The sequence below is a fragment of the Squalius cephalus genome (genome assembly GCF_949319135.1).
Source record: "Squalius cephalus genome assembly, chromosome: 24".
In the NCBI taxonomy this organism is placed as follows: domain Eukaryota; kingdom Metazoa; phylum Chordata; class Actinopteri; order Cypriniformes; family Leuciscidae; genus Squalius; species Squalius cephalus.
Window position 1 is genome coordinate 15670740 of NC_137145.1, and position 15977 is coordinate 15686716.

Consider the following 15977-nt stretch of genomic DNA (forward strand, 5'->3'; position numbering starts at 1 on the left):
TGACGACAGTGTCTTGCGATGTTGCGATATGCTTTAAGCTACTTCTAAATTAAAAGCTTTTTTTTTTACCTGAACAAAATTTTATTTGCAGTTGAGGATCTAAAGGGGTCGTGTTTTCGGTTTTCTTGTCGCATAAAAAAAATCTGCAAAATTCCTTCATGTTGGTCATAGATAATTTTTTATTAATACTGTTTTTTAAACTAAAATTCTTTGTTTTTAAATAAATATTTTCAATAATATATACCAAACTAATTCCACTTCTTTTTATATATATTAAAATGTCAGCCTTTTAAGATTTTTATTTTATTTTTTATACAATCTCTCGATAATTATACCACCTGGACGTTTTAAGTCCGTCAAAAATATAAATATTATTTTTAATTCCGAAATTGAAAAAAAAAATATCTTAATAGAAAAGATGTACAAAAGATACAATGTCAGTTGTATCAATTTCAGTTTATATATTTTTTAATTATTTAATAGGTCCGGACAAAGAATCAGCTTCACGTCATTGTCCTGTATATTAATATATAAAAATATAGTATACTTGCATGTTTACAAAAACAGTAAGGCACGTGACTTGAAGCTTTGTCAGCATGTCACGTGATCAGTCAGCTGACGCAATATAAACGCTGCAGGACAGGTTCGCCCGGGTCGCGGTACAGTCGTGAGGAGGGCAGACAACTGGCTCTTCAAAATTTAGATATTCACAACTGCTTAAAAACAAAACGCGAATTCGAGTTATTCTGACGCTTGTTTTATTTACACATACACTCCAGGCTTAATAATTTCTTCCTCCGAGTCTGTTCAAGAATAAACACTTTTTGCTGGAGTCGTCGCTACAGACTTTATATGTAATGACGGGAAACTGAGACAGTTTACCGCAGTGTCGCAGCCAGGATGAAGCGTCCAGGTTTCGGGTTGTCCACCTTCAGCGGTGTCTTCACGGTCTGGACATTGTTTTCGGTGCTTATTGTCTTCTCATACCCTCTTGAAGGTGATCGAGATGCGCCCGAGCTGAGGTTCGTGGAGGAGTTTGATCGGTTGAAGCTCGGGTTCAGCTGGCACAACATGTCCTGCGCGGTGTGTAAAGCGATCTTCGCCTCGGTTGACATCGCACTGCTGGTGAGACACGTACATTTACGCTTTTCCCGTGATTTTATTGCCTGTTTTTTCTCCCCTGGCTTTCTATTGCCTACGCATTAAAATTATTATTTAATAATCCTTAAAATCTAAAAATAAATGTAAATGTATTTTTTACATGTATTAAATGTATATTATATATAAAATCTTATATATAGAAAATTTATTTTCATTATGTACATTAAACTAAAAGCATATTCAAAATATATTTAAATACATATTACATAATTTTGTTAGATTATTATATTCTAAATGGATAATTGTTATGCACTAACCTCAAATACCCCTGTACAAAATCATTTGAGTGAAGTTTCTGATGTGTCCATGAAAATAAAGAGTGGCAACTACTAAGTTCTGTGCTTCCTTTATGACCAGAGTGACTCAAACAAGGAGCGTGTGGCACATGCTCTGGGAGATGCCTGTGTCCGACTGCACCTCGCTGATCCAGATGTATGCCGAGAGATCACTGATCTCTTCCGAGAAGATTTCATCCGTGCGCTGCAGGAGTCCTTCCTCTGGCCCTCGGAGGCTTGCGCTCTGCTGGTTGGACCTATGTGTGGCCATTTTGATATTTATGCCCCCTGGAATGTATCCCTGCCACAGGTCCCCAAACCCCCAATTAAACCACCCACCCCTCCCAAACCAGGCTCTCCACAGAGCAGGATCCTGTTCCTCACAGATATCCACTGGGATGCGGAGTACGCCGAGGGCAGCCTTGTAGATTGTAAGAAGCCACTGTGCTGTCGGAATGACTCCGGAAGGGTCAGTTGGAAGCAGAGTGGAGCCGGATACTGGGGCACATATGGCAAATGTGACCTGCCTCTTCGCACAGTGGAGAATCTCCTCCAAACCGTAGCCAAATCCGGCCCATGGGATTGGGTGTACTGGACAGGAGACATTCCAGCACACAACGTTTGGTCTCAGACCCGGAAACAACAGCTGAACGAGCTCACCGTCATCACTAGACTGATACTCAAACACCTGGGGCCTAATGTAACCGTGTACCCATCTGTGGGGAATCACGAGAGCTCTCCGGTGAATAGTTTCCCACCTCCGTTTGTACATGGGAATTGGTCGTCCCGCTGGTTATATGACACTATGGCGAAGGAGTGGGCATCTTGGCTCCCTGAGGAAGCACTCGAGACCATACGGTAAAGTAATGATGGAAAGACTATACAAGTCTATACAAACTATATCACACTCTGATATAAATGAGTATTGTCACTGATAAATACATAAAATCATATTATTAAGAACGTTGTTGTTGTAACTAATTGTTTTTAATTATTATTATTATTATTATTAATTATGTTACATCATATTTTGTAGCTTAATATTTTAAATTCAATTCAATACTGCATAGATACATTTGTGATGTTTTCACGTTCATAGTTTTATTATAATAATAATAATAATAATAATTTTAAATATAATAAAAAACATTTTCTTATTAATTATGACTTATTTTTTGTAGCTTTATTTTCAAATGTGTTTTATTACTCTTACGGTTTAATTATTATTATAATTTGTATTACTGTAGTATTGTTGTAATTGCTATGGTTTAATTATTATTTTTAATAATTAATATTTTAAATGCAAACATACTATTTGTTTTAATTCTTTGTTTGTTTGTGTTGTCTTCTCCAGGCGTGGAGGGTTCTACACTGTGGAAGTTCAGCGTGGTTTGAGGCTGGTGTCTCTGAACATGAACTTTTGCGCACGAGAGAACTACTGGCTGATGGTGAACTCCACAGACCCGGCCGATCAGCTCCAGTGGCTCATTCACACACTACAAGAGTCTGAGAACAAGGGAGAGAAGGTCAGAGAACTTTACAGAACTCAAGAAAAAAATAAGATGTTCTCTGGTTTCTTTAAGAACATGAGGAAACAGAACAGTGTTGCAGCCTTTGCATGTTGCAGCAGTTTAACAAGTTCCACTGATAGTGTTTGTGTCTGTGGGTTAACAACCAAGCAATTGGTCATGAGTCAGACCAACCAGAAGCGGATGTGTGATGCAGTGGGTGCAGCGTTTCAGTTTTAATTTTAACATTGCATATCAGATGCTAATGATCTGCAGTAGTGGCCCAAAGTGATGTCCAGTGGGGATATTTGTTTTTAATGACACTACAAGTTTGATTAAACATAAACATTTTAGGAAAACATTTTACTATACAAAAAAATGCTCCCAGGGAAAAGCATACATTGACTACAACAATATTAATATTTTGTTGGTTTTCTTAGGTTTTTGCATGTTAATAATAACTTTGTATGATATCAGGGCTGTCCATTGGACCGTGCAACCGGGCAGCGGAGCGTGATCGGACCGATCAGGAACCAAAAATTATATCAACACAATTTGCCGATTCATTGCGTTATCACAAATAAAACATTTGACTCAAAACACTACTACGCAATATGCTTGCAAAATCTTAAACACAATTTTTTAAATAATATTTGAATAAAGGGTGATGTCAACAATTATCCTAGGCTGAACATCACTTTTGGCCATTACTGTATTGTAATCTATTGTTTTTACCACTAAATGGGGTAAATACCACTGAAGGGTCCACGATTGTTTTGTTTTTTTTCCAATTTCAACACCAAGATATTTTGTTTTGTCTGTGGTTTTGTTCAAAAATCAAATCTAAGCAGAGCTCTGTCTGGTCTCTCTCAGGTCCACATCATCGGCCACATTCCCCCGGGTCTCTGCCTGAGCAGTTGGAGTTGGAACTACTATCATATAGTCAACAGGTCAGTCCCTGTTCTGTGTGAACATTGTATAACCCATCCTGCAGTACACAACTCGTGCACTTTCATCTGTTGTAACCCGTAGCTGGGTCAACACAACTGCGTGACTGCAGCCTAAAGGGTTATTACACAGTGTCTTTTATGATTATAAGTGTCGTATTGTTGTGAAAATGGGTCATGTTGACTGTAACTGCCTGTTTTTGAGAGAATTGTGTATATTTGCCATATGCATCGGTAGGTGTGTAACTGTGTATGTAGTGCAGTGGTTAATGGTTCACTTGAGTCAACTTCACTTAAGCGATCAGTCTGGTTGCTTTCTAATCCTTACATTTTTTTTCAGATATGAAAGCACCATAACTGGTCAGTTTTTCGGACACACTCACGTCGATGAGTTTCAGATGTTCTATGATGAGGAAACAATGACCCGTCCACTGAGTGTGGCTTTCATTGCCCCGAGTGTGACCACTTATGTCAACCTGAACCCAGGTACTTATTGAACCTTATTAGTTTAAGTTTGTTTTTTTTATTTTAACATTATTTTATTTTAGCTTTAGGTTATTTTGTTTTAATTTAGAATTTGGTTTTTGTTTCATTTTAGCATTTGATTCTTTTATTTTAGCATTTTGCGTTTAGTTGTTTTATGTTGGCATTTAGTGGCATTGTTGTCTTTATAAAAATTCCCAACTGCAATATAATGTATAAAAAAACCTCTTGATAAACTTAACCATGCTAAAATCATTGTCAGTTTCTCATGGTTTATTGCTATAACATCCCTTTTTATGGTCAGGATATCGTGTTTATTACGTGGATGGAAACTACCCAGGCAGCAGTCGCATGGTTTTGGATCACGAGACCTTTATTCTCAACTTGACTCTTGCCAACAAACGGTCCTCGAAACCCTACCCCAGTCCGTCATGGACCTCGCTGTACCGCGCCTCTGAGGCCTACGGTTTGTCCACACTCTTCCCAGCAGACATGGACGGTTTGATCAAAATCATGGTGAATGATGAACGTGTCTTCCAGCGCTTCTGGTACCTCTTTCATAAAGGCCACGTATCAAAGCCCTGCACAGACACTTGCAAGACGTCACTAATCTGTCTCCTGCACAGCGGGCGATACGACATTTTAATACAATGTGATGTGCTACATGGAGATAAGCACTCTTTTAGGAAGACAATGTGTTGAGAAAATATAAAAAATGGTCATAGAACTCTAATGGGTTTAAATCACCCTAACGTCACAGACTCTTGATTTATTTAGCACTTTCTTTTGAAGATTTTCGATAGCATTTGTTACATTTGTCCTCAACATCATCAAACTGTTTGATTTTTGTTCTTGTTTTACTGTTTGCTTTTTAGCTGACTTGTTATGGACATTGTTGGCATTAACAGCTGTAGGTGTTTGGTCAAGATTGGGTTAAAAAGTCAGTTCTCAGAAAGACGTGTAATTTAGAGCAGTGAACCTGAGAAACGCATTACTGGTTGAAAATGGAATGGGTAGTGACCTCACAACCAAGTGGTGTTAGTGCTTCATAAAAACCACAGTTGCTCAGTTCTCATTCTCACTTAAAGTGTTCAGAGTGTTTTGCGTCACTGGAGTGGATTGTGGTTAGTTAACACACACACAAAAAAAAAGGTATCTCTTCCTGCATTGACCTACATTATGCACACTGGAGCCTGTTCAAGGCCAATCGTGTTAGATGACAATTTGTTGATTCAACACCAAGTCATTACACACTGTTTCAATTGGTAAAGAAATGATGTACTGAGGAGATTCTGTGATTGTCACACCTGCTGATAAATGATTTTGCAATTGTAGTGGGACTCTATGAATGTGTTAATCATGGGTTATCTGAAGGTCTTACTAAATAAAGAAATATTTTGAAGTGGTTTGTTTAAGGGAGTAGTTGATTATGATTTCATTTTTCTAACTTTAATTTAGTGTGTAATGTTGCAGTTTGAGCATAAACAACATCTGCAAAGTTACAAAGCAAAAGGAGATAATTTCTTTTACAGAAATCACTTTTTAAGGACTACAACAAACGGCTGGTAGGGACTACACAAGCTTCCTCCTGGGTTAGTGACATCACAAACCCCAAAATTTAGATAAACCCCGCCTCTCAACAAAGGGCTCTATATGGCTTTGCTAAGAATTAGCTCTCGAATCTCCGCCCTCTGTGCTGGGTGCAGCAGCTCATTTGCATTTAAAGGGACACACACAAAACGATGCATTTTTTCTCACCCTCAAAAAAGGACAATTTTAACATGCTATAAAAATGATCTGTGGGGAATGTTGAGCTAAAACTTCACATATACACTCTGGGGACATCAGAGACTTATTTTACATTTCGTAAAAAGGGACATTATACCACCCATTTAAGATATGTACACTACCAGATTAGAATGATTAGTGAAGGATCATGTGACACTGAAGATTAGAGTAATGATGCTGAAAATTCAGCTTTGCCATCACTTGAATTAATTACATTTACAGTAGTCAACATTTGAAGTGGACCAAACCTTTCATAAGGTAGCCTACATGAATTTTAAACAATGCCCGTTCTTGTCTTAGGACAACTTTGATTAACTTTTTTGATCCACTTAAAATGTTGACTACTGTAAAAAATAGTTTTTACTGTATCTTTTTTTTTTTGTTTGTTTTACTGTATCTTTGCTCAAATGCATACATGCCCAAAAAAATCTTACTAACCCCCAATTTTATGGTATTATGTGTATATTTAACTTATTATTTTGAATTAATCCACATGCAAGGAGTGATTTGAGTTGTCATTCCGTTTACAACAACAAATTAGGACCCTGCTGAAATTGTAAAATGGGCAATTCTTATGGCTACTTTTAAAGCTACACTGTGTGATTTTTACCCCCATCTAGCGGTGAAATTGTATATGACTACCCAGTGAAAATTAGTTTCTGTTCCTCTCAATTCCGAGAGCGTTTTAACTCCTACGGTGGCCGTATTATTCCAAGATTAACATGGCTTCCAGTTATCACTTCGTCCATGACAATAATAAACAATACGTCTAAAATGAATAAAACTACAGGACAGATGTCAGGAGGTAAACGTCACCCTTGGAATCGGCTATCCCAGCATAATCAGATTAGGCTAACGTTACAATGTGTACAAAGTAAAAGCAATTAAAAATAACTAAAATTTACCTTGTCCTTTTTTTTATATAGCTTAAAAAATTGCGCCTTTAAAACTATTAATCACCTGTGATCCGTCGCAGCCATAGACTGTAAAAAAATTATTTTTTATGCAGCACAGATTTATGTTACAAGGTAAACAATACTTTTTCACCATTGACGCGAGGATGAAGTTATACTAGAGGTCGTTCTGGCGTTATGCACAACCATGCTATGGTTAGACAAGCAACTATAAAACTTCGAATTTACACAAATGAATTACAACAGGCTGAATTACCTGTCGAGAAGAAAGCAGGCAACCTCGGCGTCCGTTTTAAAATCTTTTCTCCTCATGAGCTCTTTCCATCTGGGAAAAGTTACTCCAATATTGTCTATGGTCTTGCTGATTTGTCTGTCGCGTTGACGGTTGACGTTTTAATTCTCTCTTTCAAGTGTGAGTACGCACGCACGCACGCACACACACCACACTATCTTTCAAATCTGCCGGCACTCGCGAGCTCGCGAGTAATCTCCCCCTCGCATTCATTACGGTGTCACTGAGTGAAAAACGCAAAAGGCGAAGCTTGAATTTACAGGTATGTCCCTCTTTGGCTAATGTAGTTTTAAGATGGAGGGGCAACATGGCGACCGGCATTCGAACCCCTCACCCGTATGTACTTTCAATGGCAGATTATAAACTTAAGAGAATACTTTATTACTTGAAAGAAGTAAATATACATTAATGAGCACTTATATTTTTGAAAGAACTAAGTGTTTTTTGCTAAGAATCAACTAAAAAAGTTACACAGTGTAGCTTTAAAAATAATTAAAATTTACAGTGTCCTTTTTTTATATAGCTTAAAAAATTGCGCCTTTAAAACTATTCATTACCTGTGATCCGTCGCAGCACAGATTTATGTTACAAGGTAAACAATACTTTTTCACCATTGACGCGAGGATGAAGTTATACTAGAGGTCGATCTGGCGTTATGCACAACCATGCTATGGTTAGACAAGCAACTATAAAACTTCGAATTTACACAAATGAATTACAACAGGCTGAATTACCTGTCGAGAAGAAAGCAGGCAACCTCGGCGTCCGTTTTAAAATCTTTTCTCCTCATGAGCTCTTTCCATCTGGGAAAAGTTACTCCAATATTGACTATGGTCTTGCTGATTTGTCTGTCGCGTTGAAGTTTTAATTCTCTCTTTCAAATGTGAGTACGCACGCACGCACACGCACACACACACACACACACACCCACCCACACCCTATCTTTCAAATCTGCCGGCACTCGCGAGCTCGCGAGTAATCTCCCCCTCGCATTCGTCACGGTGTCACTGAGTGAAAAACGCAAAAGGCGAAGCTTGAATTTACAGGCATGTCCCTCTTTGGCTAATGTAGTTTCAAGATGGAGGGGCAACATGGTGCCCGGCAGCGATATTTTTTTTCCCAGGATGGTAGGGGAAGGTCCCGCCCTTTTCGCCTCTGATTGGCTAGAAGGGCTCTCCTCCGATTGGTTATTTGATTTGGCCGTGAAACGTCATCTCACGTTCATGCCAAACTGTCAGCTAGTCTGTTTTGATCGTCTTAACCGCCAACAGAGGTGAATTATGCTAGTAAACAGTGTGATAAGTGCGTGCCGTCAGATTTATATTCCAAGTTCACATTTTTATAGCCTGTTTAGATCGTTTTTAGATTAGTCCTAAATGTTTGAGCGAGTTTTGTGATGATGAGAGATACTGAGAGAAAGGTGATAGTCGGTGGTGCAGAGGTGTGTGTGTGTGTGTGTGTGTGTGTGTGAGAGAGAGAGAGAGAGAGAGAGAGAGAGAGAGAGAGAGAGAGAGAGAGAGAGAGAGAGAGAGAGAGAGAGAGAGAGAGAGAGAGAGAGAGAGAGAGAGAGAGAGAGATGGTGTATCTAGGTGAGGCAAACACTGAGGGTAAATCTAGGTGAGGCAAACACTGAGGGTAAATCGACTGTACAGTAACTTAGGCTATAGCCACACAGAAATGTGGTGGTTAAGGGCCACTGTGTCATGCCAATGTGCTTATTCGTCCCATCTTCTTCTATAGCTAGCAGTTTTGTGTCATGCTAATGTGCTGATTCGTCCCATCTTCTATAGAAACTTTTCCCATCGTCCCATCTTCTATAGAAATCTCTTTCCGAAACCCTGAAGCCAGCATATTAGCCATTTCAAGGTAAGGAATACACAATATTAGTGCATCAACATTAACTGTATGTTAAACATTACTAGTAATTATTGTGTGTGTGTGTGTGTAGCCATGAAAGTTAAGTGTCGCTGGTGTCATATTTGTGCAAAGGAGAACTTGGAGAACATCATACCGGATCATCTTGAGGTTAGGATTAGGTATAAATCAATGGACAGGGAGCACAGCTCCAGTAATAAATGGTTTTGGAGCAGGTATCTAGAGGTATTGAATTTGAATGGTTAAGGTTAGGCTTACAGTAAGGGTTTGTTGTTCGTTGTGTTGATAGATTCTAATCTCTACAAATTATCTGTGACCTGTACTTTTTCCTACTACAATGCAAGTAAAAAGATAATTGTAAGTTTGCCTTTTGAAATAATATGGTTGATTTACTAACATTATATTTCATTTATTTAAACAGCAACTTATGCCTGAGGGGCACTGCCATTTTATTTGCACCTACACACCATTGGAGATGGGTTTTACAGCCTGTATAAAACTTCAACTTGCCACCAGAGAGGAGGCAGAGGCCTGGTTGGAGGACTTTCAACAGTCCTCAAGAGTGACCTTGAGAGTGGACAAAACCTATCCTATTACCGAGGATACGGTTCGGCGAAACAGCTACCGAGTAAGATGTACAATAGGCATGTTTTTTCTTTTTGTAATTGTTTAAATAGTCAGAGCTTCAATTAAGCATTTCTATGTTCAAAGGTTGACATGAAATGCCAGCACAATACAAGGCAGACGGGCTCCTCAAAAAAAAACACACACTGTCCTGCTGTGCTCTACCTTGTGCTGAAAAAGCACAGGCATAGCCAGAACAGGAAGTCCAGGTAGGCTATTACATGTAACAGAACAATAATTTAGAGATTAACATTACATACTGTTTAATCCAGGTTGCATGCTCATGTTTCCTTTTCATATTTTATAGATCTAGTGATACTCATATTCAGGAGGGTTTATTGTTGCATGTGACCATCAAACATCACCACAACCACCGCCTTGGCTGTTCCGAGGCCTTACAGCATCGGGATGTGGCCAGAGAGACCGTGGAGAAGCTGGAGAAACTTTTTCAGAGTGGGCACTCACCCTCCTCAGCCCTAAACACCCTGAAATATGACCTCCAGGAGGAGCAGAGTGATTCATATGTGTATGCCTCTGCAGATAGGTCCATTTGTCCTGATGTCCAATTCTGCTACCGGTCAGTGTCTTATTTGCTTATTCAAAAACAAAGATCTGGTGAATAGCAGTGGTAGGAAATGTAGTCATCTCGATTTTGAGCACACGTGCAGCTATAACCATAACACATTGACAGTTGAGGAGCTGTTAAATAAGGCTTTGCTATACTATGTCCCCACTAGAAATGTTTGTTATTTATTGCTTCTACAGATTATACTACTCCATTTTTAAGCGAGAGTATGGAGCTTCATCTGGGGATGCCATGCTTGAAAACCTCCAGGAACGTCTGGAGGTTTACAACAAGGAACAGTGTGAAACATGTGGGCGGATGGAGTCCACCGCTGACGGACAAACAGTCATCGCTTTGTGCACTCCAGTCATGAAGAGGATACACAGACTGGAGAGACACAGTGGAGAAATGCTTTTTATGGATTCATCAGGTTTGTCCTGAAGGCAACACTGGTAGCAGGGTTATGTTTTATGTATGTTTTTGTCTGTTTCATGTTGAGATAACCTCTCTTTTGTTACTAGTTAAGTAAGGGTTAATGCCCGACGAGGTGTCCATTGTCAGGTATTAATGGACGACGGCGAGGCGTGAACCGGTTGCCTCCGCCGAAGTCCATTAATACCTGACAATGGACACCTCGTCGGGCATTAACCCGCTTATACCATGGTCACTTGCCAAATAACACATTTTTAAAACATTAGTTTATATTTTAATTAGTTTTACAATCGAAATCTAAAGTTACAAGTTACAAACAATAACCTGGTTTCCTTGGTTACGCCTGACGGTTTATTTAGGTGTCCTCTATCACTTTTTAACGGACACCCTGCAGCCAATCAGAATCGAGTATTCACCCAGACCATGGTATAAATAGGTATATTCCATGTACCCATCATAGGCTCTTGACAGCAGACCTCACCAGTCTGAAAAATCATTTTGGATCTCATTTTCAGAGGACCCTAACACATTGTGGGACTGAAGATTTTTGTTTTATTTTTTTCTTTATTCTCCACAATCCCTTCTTTTTTAAAAACATTAATTTGACTTTAAAAACTTGTATAGCTAAATAACATTTGTTAATTTCTGTCAGGAAACTGCGACCGAATGAATAGCCGAATATTCCTCCTGCTAACCCATTCGGCTGCAGGTGGGTTGCCACTGGGAGTCATAGTCACAACATCTGAGTCCCAAAACACCATTGCAACGGGACTCAAGTTGCTGCAGTCTATACTACCAGGGGATGCCTTTTATGGAAGAGGAGTGCTAGGGCCAAAAGTAGTCATGACCGATGACTGCAAAGCCCTGCGACAGGCACTGCAGAATGTGTTTCCGCAGACCACTTCCCTCCTTTGTGTCTTTCACGTGCTCCAGGCCATGTGGAGATGGCTCTGGGACAGTCACCATGGGGTTTGTCAGAGAAATTCATATTGTTTTATTATATTTAGTCAGTTTGAATTCTAACATTGGTTTAAAATCCCCAACTGTTCTCTCAGCAAATATCTTTGCTTGAATGTGTTAAATAAACATAGTTTATTACTAGTTTAACACTAGTCTTACTAGTATGTATGAAGACACTTGATCTAATATTTTCATCACAGGTGCCGAAGGGGGACCGGCAGTGGCTGCTGGATATCTTCAAAAAAATGGTGTATGCCATGTCACCAGAGGAGCTGGTGGCCTCCTACCACCAGGCTCTCCAGGACCCAGTGGTGCTGAAGCACCAACAGTACCGGGACCATTTGACGGCAGTGTTTGCCCAACGCAAGGACTGGGCTATCTGTCTACGCACGGGCCTTCCAACACGGGGCAATGACACAAATAATTTTGTTGAAAGTGCCATGAGGGTCTTGAAAGACAGCATCTTCCACAGGTAGGAATAAAAATGTATAAAACTTTAAAACTTTATTGAAGGTGACACACACACCATTACTTGCAACAGGGCCGTTGAATGCTTGAATCTGATTGGTTGAAGAACGTTCTAAGGTGTGCATTATTTTCAGGGAAACTCACAGCTAAAGTAGTTCCAGGCAGGTCTTGACCGCATTACAGTTCCATATCACTTCGCATAGTCAACTGTAATAACGGAAAATAGGAGACAATTCATAACAAGAAAAAACATTTAGCCCCATGCGCTTGATCTGCAATTTTCAATGTCTAGCTTCAAAATCAATGGAAACATGCAGTTTAATTTTAATAAATAAAGTAGGCTATATAGTCCTATCTATAATCAATAGAAAAGTAAACTGAATATAGGCTAAATAAATGGATAGTCCTGCAGCACGGATTTTTATTGCAGATAATATAACAAATAAATAATTATTGATAGGCCTACTTGTTAAAAGGGCTTTGTGTTTCATTTATTTGGCTAGTCTGTTGTCTGTCAATAGAAAAAAAAAGAATGAATAATTTAAATAAAACGAATTGAATTAATAAAGATAACTGCATAAAGCCGAGGACACACTTTAAGGCCAGTTATGAATGTAATTTGATACTTATGACTGATCATGCCCAAACGCGTGTTCAAAGTCGGTGTTTAAAATCTGCTGCTGCGATGAAAAGAGTCAGAGAATGTGTCAGCTAGTCGTGTGTCCTCAGCATTAGTCTGCTATCAGTGGCTCAAACCTCCGTTACTAACTCTAAAATGACGTTTTGGAATTAGCAATGGAAGCATGGTGAATGCTTTTTATCTTTTCATTTTTCGTGATTCAGATTTTCTTCTGTCGATACAAGTCAAATTCCGAAACCATTCTGTTCTCTATTGCCTTTCCTACAGGTTGAAGGCTTACAATATCACTCAACTGGTCGACTTCATTTGCACCAGACTGGAGGCATACTACATCAGGCGACTCCTCGATGTAGCAAACGGAAGGACTGTGAAGCAGAAGTTCAAGTTCAACAGACAGTTGTTCAGTCCTGACAGAATATTCAAGGTTTGTGTTCATTTTACTACCAGTGAGTTTAGTGAGTTTTTGATAGGGGTTTTGTAACGCAATGAAGGGATCGTATTTCAGTTTTTCAATACCCTCCATTGTTTCTAGCTTTCGTTAATGTCTTAGCATTTTGTGATTTACAAAAATACCTTTTTCTAATATTATTTTCAACATCTATCTCTTTTTTCATATTCTAGCAAGATGAATCAAACTACACTGTTTCCAGTGAACAAGGAGGCGTTTATCTGGTGAACATTTCCATGGGCATGTGCACCTGCCCAGCTGGCACCAATGGGGCGCTTTGCAAACACCAACACTCTGTAATGCAGGCCTTTAAGCTGCAGGGAGGCCACCATCTTCCAGTGACATCCTTTGCGGCAAAGAAGTCCTTCTATGAGATGGCCACAGGTATTAGATAGGGCTGAACGATACATCGAATTTTCATCGTCATCGCAATATGAACTCGACGCGATGAACACATCGCAACAGACAGCCTGACACGATGAATAACACCTGGTTCAGATTACAAGATTTTTGTGTCTGTTACGATAGTCACGGTGTCAGATTACTCGATTTTGACTCCTAAAATCTTGTCGTGTCATGGACAAGAAACATGTCAGACTACACGTTGCTTTCCGACCAGTCATCGCGTGCCGTCACACGCACACATTCACTCGCAAACATTCACTCGCACACACACACACACACACACACACACACACACACACACACACACACACACTGTCCCTCGCTCACTCATTCAAGCACACACACACACACACACACACACACACACACACACACACACACACACACACACACACACTGTCCCTCGCTCACTCATTCAAGCACACACACACACACACACACACACTGTCCCTCGCTCACTCACTCGCGCTAAATAGTAATCCAGGCAGGTAATAAACGTTTGACCTATCACGCAAATAACCTATTAAAGCACTAAGACATGGGAACAGTATATTCTATTTTACAATGTCTATTTAAAAAAAAAAAATATTTCAGGAATTGTTGTTAGCTATAGCTAACATTCACATTTGAATATTTATCGCAAGTCATATCGTCATCGCAATATTAAACAATGTTATCGCACATCGCAGCTTTTCCTCATATCGTGCAGCCCTAGTATTAGATTGCTTGTTCTGAAAGGTAATTAGCTTGTTTGTTGCAGCTTACTTGTAGAGGGGCAACTGTAGCTCAGTTGGTAGGTTGTTCTGTACCTGAAGGGTCAGCAGTTCAAATCTCAACTTCTCCTGTGTGTGACTGTGCATGTAAAACACCACACCAGTGCACTTGATTTATGATGCTGCGTTTTAATCATGGCTCTTTGTATCTCCTATCTTGTCTGTCCAAAAAGAAAAGCTTGACGTACCAGACAGCTGGTTTATGGGCTTGCAGTTTGATATGGAGAAAGACTGCCCAACAGTTCCACTCATTGCAAGTGAGTACTTTTCAGCAGGCCAACTGATTGAACAGAACAGTGGGCCATATGTTGTAGTATTTTACGTCTTTATCCTTTTCCAATCACATGCCAGGATCTGAAATTAACATGTGTTTCTGTGAAATAGGCACCCAAGAAATAGGCACCCAGGCTGGAACATCCACTCCCACCCAATGCACCCAAGCTGGAACATCCACTCCCACCCAAGGCACCCAAGCTGAAACACCACAAGACGGCTCTGGAACTGAAGCGTCATCTCAATGTGAGCATCTCAAAGGTCATCTCAGATCAATGTTTAAAGACCTTGTGGACAAGCTTCAAAATGATGAGACCTTCCAAGCCCCAATACAATCCCTTGTCTCATCCTACGAGTCCATTCTTACTGACAGCGGCCTGATTTCAGCATTGTCTACCTTTGGGAAGATGAGGGGTGCTGCTGCAAGTAACATCAGAATGCAGGCAAGAAAGGGTCTGCAAATGAGCACACAAATAGGCGTGCAACCTACAGCTGTTGCCCGTCGTAAGACTCTGCTGGGGGGCAGACGAGCGCTCATCACTGGTAGACCTCTAAAAAGAGCCCGGAGGGAACACAACTATGGGAAGGTAAAAGAGGGGAGTGGTGCACTGCCAAGAAGACTGGCACCACACTCCCTTGCCCAGTGTGTCTCTACTTCTGTGTCCTTAGGTAGCCAACACAGCAAGAAATAAACGTTAATAAATAAAGTCACTCTGGCGCGCACACACACACAATTACAATAACATAACACAATAATTACTAGTATGTTTAACATGCACTAATATTGTCTATTACTAGCACTTAGGTTCACAATAAATAAAATCTGTCATATTTGAATCATACTGTGGTGTGGTGTCTTTACTACAATTGGCTGACTGCGGCTTCATTCATCTGTGATAGCCTATTAAAAATGTTCATGCCTGTGACTTTACTTTGGTTATAATTTGGACGTAATAGTTTTATTAAATAGTTTCTGTTGAGCAGGCAGGATACAAGTTAGGACCAACACATCTCTCGTCACCTCAGGGAACCTTAATGAACTCTGTTGACTGTTCTGTTAATTGTGCTGCTGTTCTAAGCCTATTTGCTGGTTGGGAAAACTTGTAGCCTATTTGTTAGAGGTGGTTGTCAACGTTACTCCACTGC

General features: G+C 39.9%; 2 protein-coding genes across 4 annotated transcripts; both read left to right on the plus strand.

Annotated features, from left to right (window-relative positions):
- On the plus strand, nucleotides 1–5776 carry smpd1 (sphingomyelin phosphodiesterase 1). The gene is made up of 6 exons (XM_079861617.1): nucleotides 1–1125; nucleotides 1519–2294; nucleotides 2791–2962; nucleotides 3818–3894; nucleotides 4232–4377; nucleotides 4679–5776. The coding sequence occupies exons 1-6, from the start codon at nucleotides 901–903 to the stop codon at nucleotides 5074–5076; spliced, it is 1794 nt and encodes a 597-aa protein (XP_079717743.1). The 5' UTR covers nucleotides 1–900; the 3' UTR covers nucleotides 5077–5776.
- Nucleotides 5777–8526: 2750 nt separating this feature from the next.
- On the plus strand, nucleotides 8527–15672 carry LOC307153115 (uncharacterized protein). 3 transcript variants are annotated; one of them, XM_079862288.1, is made up of 12 exons: nucleotides 8527–8641; nucleotides 9159–9234; nucleotides 9665–9871; nucleotides 9955–10076; nucleotides 10175–10444; nucleotides 10633–10862; nucleotides 11517–11833; nucleotides 12025–12296; nucleotides 13200–13356; nucleotides 13554–13764; nucleotides 14732–14815; nucleotides 14943–15672. In XM_079862288.1, the coding sequence occupies exons 3-12, from the start codon at nucleotides 9671–9673 to the stop codon at nucleotides 15521–15523; spliced, it is 2445 nt and encodes an 814-aa protein (XP_079718414.1). In that variant the 5' UTR covers nucleotides 8527–8641; nucleotides 9159–9234; nucleotides 9665–9670; the 3' UTR covers nucleotides 15524–15672. The 3 variants fall into 3 exon arrangements, with proteins under 3 accessions (XP_079718414.1, XP_079718415.1, XP_079718416.1); XM_079862289.1 differs by having other exon boundaries at nucleotides 8636–8670; XM_079862290.1 differs by lacking the exon at nucleotides 8527–8641 and adding an exon at nucleotides 8896–8985.
- The last annotated feature ends 305 nt before the right edge of the window (nucleotides 15673–15977 follow it).